Below are 8,507 nucleotides of genomic sequence, written 5' to 3' on the forward strand. Positions count from 1 at the left end.
GTGGGGGGATTAAGTAGCACACTCCTGATTGTGACTGTCTTCATGAAAAAAGAGGCACAGCTATCAGCCAGCAGTAAGACGGGGAGAGAGGCTGTTGGAGATTTGAGGAGAGAGGAATTGTAAGCAGTTTCTGGGAGAGTGGACGGTGGAATTGAGAGGAGAAACATGGGATCTGTAAGATGTAGGGAGCGCCTATTTGAGATTTGTGTTTATAAAGAAGACCATTCAGGACCATTTTGAGTTCTTCCTCAGCTGTGCCCTGCCACTCGGGCTGGCATGGGGTCATTGGAGAGTCAGCTGCGCCCAGGTGGACTTTCCAGTGGAGGGAGTGGGGGCATTTGTAGGGGAGGGACGGTGGTGTGAACCATGGAGTCTAGGCTGATGAAGAGCGAGGCAGCTGCTGTGAGCCGCGGGGAGGTGCTGGTGTAAATGGATGGTTGGCGCATTGTTGTGGGAGGGTAAGTGGGTGGAAAACAGGAGGCATGGCTCTGAGAGTGGGATACTGACGTCGCGGTTTGAAGCTGGAGCAGGTGTTGGCAGTGACCACACCTAAGGTATGAGCAGCGAGTGGGTGCTTGAGGTGGGGTGAAGTAAAAGATGCGAAGTGAGGGTGGGAAGGTGACTGGTGGGGTATTGGAAGGATGATTTAGGCAGATGCTGAAGCCACTGGGAGTGACAACAAGAGCCATGGTAGCACAGGGGAAGGCAGAGTAACCGTCAAGATCATTCATTGCAGCCTTGTTTGGAGGAACAAAAGCTTGAAGACAATCAAAATGTCCTTTCATAGAGGACTGTCTAAATCAATAAGGACATATTCATTCAGTAGAATAAGAGACAAGATACACAGCCTTTTAAAAAGAAAGAATGAGGGAGCTTTCAGTACTGGCATAAAGTAATCAAGATATTTTGTTAAGTGAGAAAAGTGAAGTTAAGCAAAAAGTACTGTATCTAGTATGCTGCTATTTGTATAAAAATAAATAAAAAGGAAGAAATATGTACATATCTGCTTGTATGTACATAAAATGTCTCTGGAAGGCTATGTAAAAAACTGATAATGATATTTATTGTTTTTGTGGAGGGTAGCTGGGTCACTGGAGGTCAAGAGTAAAACAGAAACTTCATGTAACCTTGAGCTTAGTGTATAGGAAAATCGTGGTGCAACTCCAGGGGCACCAGTTCCTTGTAGCTTTCAAGAATGAACCCCCTGGTGTGGTTCAGTGGCCACATGGGGCTACATTGTTTATTGAAAACCAGAGAAAACAAAAAAGCTTGGCCAGTAGAGTTGGTGGTTATTATTATTTTATTTATTTATTTTTGGAGATGGAGTTTGCTCTTGTCACCCAGGATGGAGTGCAGTGGCATGATCTCAGCTTACTGCAACCTCTGCCTCCCGGGTTCAAGTGATTCTTCTGCCTCAGCCTCCCTAGTAGCTGGGATTACAGGCACGTGCCACCACACCTGGCTAATTTTTTTTTTATTTTTAGTAGAGACGGGGTTTCACCATGTTGGCCAGGCTGGTCTCGAACTCCTGACCTCCGGTGATCCACCCGCCTGGGCCTCCCAAAGTGCTGGGATTACAAGTATGAGCCACCGCGCCTGGCCTATTACTATTATATTTTGAGACGGAGTCTTACTTTGTTGCCCAGGCTGGAGTGCAGTGGCGCGATCTTGGCTCACTGCAGCCTCTGCCTCCTGGGTTTAAGTGATTCGTCTGCCTCAGCCTCCCAAGTAGCTGGGATTATAGGCACCCTCCACCATGCCTGGCTAATTTTTGTATTTTTAGTAGCGCTTTCACCATGTTGGCCAGGCTGGTCTCGAACTCCTGACCTTGGCCTTCTAAAGTGCTGGGATTACAGGCATGAGCCACTGAGCCCAGCCTATTATTCTTTATCATATGTTTCTTGGAAAGCGTGTGTGTGTGTGTGTGTGTGTGTGTGTGTGTGTGTTAAAATAGAGATGCATTATAATGGTTATAATTATTTCAGTTTTGCAGTCCTAAATTGTTCAACATTGGTTCTCTTCTGTGTTTTTCTTTAGACGCCCTCCCGCAAAACGGCCCAACTACGTTAAGCTTGGCACTCTGGCACCTTTCTGCTGTCCCTGGGAGCAGTTAACTCATGACTGGGAGTCAAGAGGCCAGGCCCATGAAGAACCTTCTGTAGCTTCATCTCCAAATGGTAAGGAGAGTGAGCTAAGAAGATCTGAGGCGCCTTGTGCTCCCATGCCTAAAAAACCTCATCAGCCATCTGATGAAGTGGGCACAGCCATAGAGCACCCCAGGGAGGCAGAAGAGGTAATGGATGCAGGGTGTCAAGAATCGCCAGGGCCTGAGAGCATCACAGACCAGGACACCAGTGAAAACCATGTTGCTGCCACAGGGAGTCAACTCTGTGTTCTCAGGTAAGTGTCGGTGACTTCTGGGTACATTTTGGATTATTTATTTTAATACTGAAGAGGCTACAAGATCTAAGCATCATCACTGTTTGTTTATGCAAAATCCAAGGGAATTTATAGACTTTCTGAAAGGGAAAGCCAGTCTTTCATATTTCATAGAGGGCTCAGGGAAACAGCTTAATAATATTTGATGTAAGGCATGATGCTAATTGATGAAATGATTTACAATATTGTCATCAATAGATCTAAACCAAGGCAGTTTTTTTTCTGACGTATTTTATGCAGTTTGAGCAAGGATTCTTTGCTTTAAATCACCAAATTAGATTTTTTCTAGTTCCTTTTGTATTATATGGATTCATAATAGAGTAGCAACCAGTTAGATGTAATATGGTCCTAACCAGAGAGGCTACCAGATACACTATGTTCTCCTCTCAATATTGCTGCGGGTCAGGTTCTGCTAATCAACAACCCTGCATTCTGTGCTTTGCTCTGATTTTTTTTTTTTTTTTGAGATGGAGTCTTGCTCTATCGCCCAGGCAGGAGTGCAGTGGTGTGATCTTGGCTCACTGCAACCTCTACCTCCTGGATTCAAGCGATTCTCCTGCCTCAGCCTCCCAAGTAGTTGGGACTACAGGTGCATGCCACCACGCTTGGCTAATTTTCACCATGTTGGTCAGGCTGGTCTCAAACTCCTTACCTCATATGATCCGCCCACCTCGGCCTCCCAAAACTGCTAGGATTACAGGTGTGAGCCACTACGCCTGGCCTGTGCTATGATTTTTAAAAAGTGCTTATCCCTCTAGTCTTGTGCTTACTTTTCCATATAGTAGCCTCTTAATTTCCTATCATTCTTTCTTACTTTACATGTAACTATTGTCCCTTACAGTTCCTTTACTCATTAAAATCTTAGTGCCTCTTTATTTTCACCCTCACTGTGATTACAATCCTAGATTCTATTTCACTGTCTTGTTTTGCCTGCCTTCAACTTCTTAAACCTTTAGTCCCTGAGTTTCAGAATGGCAAACACATAAAAGGAAAAATATCAGTACTAAAATGTACTACAGTGTATTTCTAATTTTTTAAAAATTGTAGTTTTGATTCTTATATAGTATAAAAGAATCAAATTAATTCTAGCAGTGTCTAATCTTCTGATTGTATGTTTTTTTTCTGGAACACAATATCCTCAAACGTATGTCTCCAACTTCATGTAGGAGTAGAAAATTACTGAAGCAGCTGTCAGCCTGGTGTGGGCCCAGTTCTGAGGACACTCGGGGAGCCCGGCGAGCTCCTGGCAGAGGCCAGCAAGGATTGACCAGAGAGGCCTGCCTGTCCATCTTGGGCCACTTCCCCAGGGCCCTGGTGTGGGTCAGCCTGTCCCTGCTCAGCAAGGGCAGCCCTGAGCCTCACACCATGATCTGCGTCCCAGCCAAGGAGGACTTCCTCCAGCTCCGTGAGGACTGGCATTACTGTGGGCCCCAGGAATCCAAACACAGTGACCCATTCAGGAGCAAGATCCTGGAACAGAAAGAGAAGAAGAAAAGGCAGAAGAGGCAGAAGGCGGGACGCGCCTCTTCTGATGGCCCAGTGTGGGAAGAGCCCGTGGCTGGGCAGGAAGCTCTGACTCTGGGGCTGTGGTCAGGCCCTCTGCCGCGTGTGACGATGCACTGCTCCAGAACTCTCCTAGGCTTTGTGACTCAGGGAGATTTTTCCATGGCTGTTGGCTGTGGAGAAGCCCTGGGGTTTGTTAGCTTGACAGGCTTGCTGGATATGCTGTCCAGCCAGCCGGCGGTGCAGAGGGGCTTAGTGCTACTGAGGCCTCCCGCCTCTCTGCAATATCGATTTGCGAGGATTGCTATTGAGGTGTGAACGTGCGCTTATATCCCAGCAGGGCATAGATAATACATTATTATTGTCTGCCAAGTTTCACATGTGGAGAGTCTGCTTCTGCTTCAAAACATCATGTGAAACTCCTTGGAAACAAGAATAAAAAAGTATGTATTATGCAGATGATAAAATGTTTACATCATTCCAGTAATGTCATTGATTTCCATCTTTCCCTGTCCTTGCTGTAATACTTTTAAATTATTGGGCCAAAAGCTTTGTATTATGATCTCTTGGTCTGTGTAGTTGTGGCTGAAAATAATTAGAAGCTCTACAAGTTATCATCCCCCTTTTTTGTTAGGAACAAAGGGCTTGTCAGGTCTATTTGAAAAACCTTGTAGTCATGTGATAAGCAACAATAGATGTTTAATGATTTCACTGTTACAACAGAAGACAAGACAAGATGCTTGGCCTGTGAACATGAAATATGGGCCCCTGATGGACCACATTCAATTCTGTACTGTGATTACCATGCTGAACAACTCAAAGGGAGAAATCATGGACAACTGATTGCTACCTGTTGTCAGGCAGGCGAAGTTTATGGTGACAGTGCTAGGCTGGAATTAGAAAGGGGGGGTCTATAACGTGGACTTCCTGACTCTTTGATCTCTTTGTTGTTGACCAACACATGATCCTACTAGTTACTTAATTTTTTTAAGTAAAAAAATTATTATTGTTTTGTTTCTGCAAAGAATTTCTCAAAGCCATAGAGGAGCATTTCTCAGATTGTGTTCTATGAAATGTGTCACCCCAAAAAATAAGAGATTCCAAGGTCAGGTTGATATGGAAACTCTGGGTTAAAGTTAAGCATTTCTTTATGAAAGGACTTCTGGAAACTTCCATGTGATACTGTACATTGTTGATCTCCAGGAAGGGAATGATAGTGTACAGTATTTTCTAAATACTTTGATTCCTAAAGTTCTCTTACAAGGAGCACTTTGTAGGACCAGTGTTCTTAGGAGCGCGCTTTGGGCAGCGTGGCTGTGTAGTGCATAGCTGCCTCTGCAAGGTGATAACTAAGCCGACAAGCTGCCTTTTGACATTCATGCAGTCACATTGTCCACCTGAGATTCTCAACAGGGTATAAAAGCAAGGTCTTATCCTGCCCCACAGGAAGAGTGGGCTCAGTGTGACTTTTTTTCTACGAATGGAGAAACTCAGTGCTCATCTACTTTTAGTTGCCACATACGGCTCACTCATAGCCTTGGTCCTTAACTTTCCTGCCATAAATTTCTAGAAGAGCGTAAGCGGGATTTTTTCCTAAAAATTGTAAATGTGCAGTTAGGCATTATTTTATGTAAATGCATTGGGTTTTTACTGTAGCGTTTGGCAGTAAATGGCTTTGGGGATGATGAGGTGGGGAAGGATACGGCAGGTGGTACAGTAGTCAGAAAGTACCTGCCACCAATGAGATGTCTGATGCTTTGCCTCTCACCATGCCTCTGAATGTCTTTGGATCCAACCCAGATGAGACCGAGAAAAACCAGTGTAACTACGTGGCGCCTGTAAACAGAATAAATGAAAATGTCACCTGATGTTCAGTTGTGAATATTTATTGAACCATTCCTTATTTGTTTTCTGGGCTCTCAGTCACCTCATTTGTGGCTGAGCTCACTCGATGACAGAAGTCTGAGTGTGCTGCGTGGTCACCTAACCTCATTCTGTGCATCCCTGCCCTCATTATAGAGGACAGGGCACGTTTGCAGCCACTCTGCCTTGTGGGTGGTAGGTCAAAGAGCTGTGCACCAGAAAGATAGACTAGTATTTCCCAAAATGTATTCCTGGGAGTACTAGTCCCTGCAGCTGTTCCTGGAGAAAAGTGTTCTATGGCTAAATAAATTTGGGAAAAGCTATATATGGTATCCTCCTATTGCGATTCACAATGAATAATTGCATAGTCAAAGCTCTGCAAAGCTCTTTAGGAAAGAAATCTGTCTTTCAGACTCCCACACACCTACCTTTTTTGCTTTTTGCATACCTATTGTCCAGAGAAAACTAGTTTCACAGAAGATACTTTGAAAAACTAACAGAATCTGCAGAGGCAGTAAAGAATCCATGTTCCTTATGAAAAAGACTGATAGGGGAATGGCTTACTTTCCGGCAGCTGAATTGATTAGCATGTTGATCTTGATCCTTCCAAGTGCCTGCCATGCTGTACTAGAGCCGCGTAGCTACCAAATAAGTACAATGTGGCCCTTGTCCCCTTGTTGAGGGAGCAATGCTTTTAGGGTTCTTGAAGCATCCTGACCAACATGGTGAAACCCCATCTCTACCAAAAATACAAAATCATCCGGGCATGGTGGCGCATGCCTGCCATCCCAGCTACTTGAGAGGCAACGAGAGTGGAACTCTACCTCAAAAAACAAACAAACAAAAGAAGGTAAGAGTTGTGAGCTGAACACTTATAGACCAGCTATGCACTTAAGTTCTGTAAGAAACAATGGATTCTTCTTGGTATTTGTGCTCTAGTAACATTGGTCATATCAGTCATCCATATTCATCATAAAACAATTAGAAAATGAAGATAAGCAACAACAATAACAAAATTGGAATCACCTGGATTTTCACCAGCCAGTGTAACTAGTTACCTTCTGGTATGTATCCTAGACGTTAAGATGTATGTGGATAGCTTTCTTTTAATAACATAAGCCATTGCTTATGTCAACAGCTATACCATACAAGTGCAGCAAAGTGCATATTACCAGTGTTTTTTTGTTGGTGCTTGACTGGCAAGAGCTTTAAGGATAATGCTCCTTTTTTTTTTTTTTTTTTAAATGGGAATTTACTAGGTAACCACCCATCATGTACTAAATGTAGCATTGCCGTCTTGGCGGCCACGTGCCTTGCGTGAGTTCTTTCTTCCCAGCCAGTGGGAGGTGAGGGGGGCAGTTGACAAGCTATATGGAATCCCTTGTAGTCTTAACTGGCCTACTCGTAACCAGCCGATCTGAGGCCTGGGGAGCACAGAGATAGGTCCAGGACTGAGCTGCATTAGCAGAGAATACAAAGCCTGTAGCAATTGTGGGCCACTCAAGCAGCAACGCGTTACACAGCGGTTCTGGTTATTGTAGACCTCCTGAGGACATAGAGGAGTACAGGTGCTGCTTTTTCTTTGGCAACAGCAGCTTCCAGTCTTGGCTGCGTTTTTTAAAATTAATTAATATATTTATTGATGACAGAGTCTCACTCTGTCTGCCCAGGCTGAAGGGCAGTGGTGTGATCTTTGCTCACGGCAACCTCTGCTTCCCAGGTTTATGCAATTCTTCTGTCTCAGCCTCCTGAGTAGCTAGGATTACAGGTACATGCCACCACACCCGGCTAATTTTTGTATTTTTTTAGTAGAGATGGGGCTTCACTATGTTAGCCTGGCTGGTCTCAAACTCCTGACCTCAAGTGATCTGCCCACCTTGGCCTCCCAAAGTGCTGACTTTACAAATGTGAGCCATCGCGTCCGGCCTTTGGCTGCATTTTACAATCACCCAACAGCCCAAGCCACAGCCCAGAAATCAGTCTTGGGCTGGGCCCAAGGATCAGTATTTATGAGCTCCCCAGACCGTTGTGATGTGCTGCTCAGCTGAGAATCGCCGCCTTAGGAGGTCTGGCTCTTGGACCCTCTGTACCTTGGGGAAGTGTGACTGAGTAACAAGGCTGTGGAAACTCCCCGGCCTGTGGCAGCCCTGCGTGCCATCATGAAAAAGTATGTTTCTGCAAAGTCAGCTCACAGGGTCTGTTGACTGCATTGTGAAGCGTCCAGGTGGGAACGTAATGAGAGTGTAGTGTCGAGGGCTGGGTGGCCCAGAGTGGGGGCTTCCACCTGGGGAAGAGGCCCGGTCTTGAAAAAGGAAACAGCCTCATTACTTGTGTAGCCTTCTCTACCTGAGAATATCAAATAGGTGTCTTGTTTTTCTCTTGATGAGTATCCTTCCAGATCAGCTGTTCTCAGCCTTGGCTGCACACGGGAATCACCTGCAGGCTTTCAAAGCACCGGTGCCCAGGGCTCACCCTCCTGGATGAAGGTTTAACTGGTCAAGGGTGTGAGCTAGACTTGGGGGGTTTTAACAGCTCCCAGATGATTTGCAGCCAAGGTTGAGAACCACTCTTCCAGACTTTAAAAATGAACTTCCAACATAAGTAATTAAAGATGCAGCTTATCAGTAATGGGGACCCTGAAGCAGGGCGTGGGGAGCAGATGCAGCTGTCTTGAGGGGCACACAGCTGTGATCCATGGCCCT

The 8,507-nt window shown here is 45.2% G+C and overlaps 1 protein-coding gene across 2 annotated transcripts in view; it reads left to right on the forward strand.

The window, feature by feature from the left end:
- POP1 (processing of precursor 1, ribonuclease P/MRP subunit (S. cerevisiae)) overlaps window positions 1-5,816 on the forward strand; it is a 44,305-nt gene extending 38,489 nt beyond the window's left edge. For both annotated transcript variants that reach the window (XM_012000009.1, XM_012000010.1), the window contains exons 15-16: window positions 2,038-2,400; window positions 3,606-5,816. In XM_012000009.1, coding sequence (XP_011855399.1) covers window positions 2,038-2,400; window positions 3,606-4,260 — 1,018 coding nt within the window. In that variant the 3' untranslated portion in view covers window positions 4,261-5,816. The remainder of the gene's footprint in view (window positions 1-2,037; window positions 2,401-3,605) is intronic.
- Window positions 5,817-8,507: the final 2,691 nt, after the last annotated feature.

This window comes from Mandrillus leucophaeus, unplaced genomic scaffold (assembly GCF_000951045.1).
Source record: "Mandrillus leucophaeus isolate KB7577 unplaced genomic scaffold, Mleu.le_1.0 Scaffold611, whole genome shotgun sequence".
NCBI classification, from domain to species: domain Eukaryota; kingdom Metazoa; phylum Chordata; class Mammalia; order Primates; family Cercopithecidae; genus Mandrillus; species Mandrillus leucophaeus.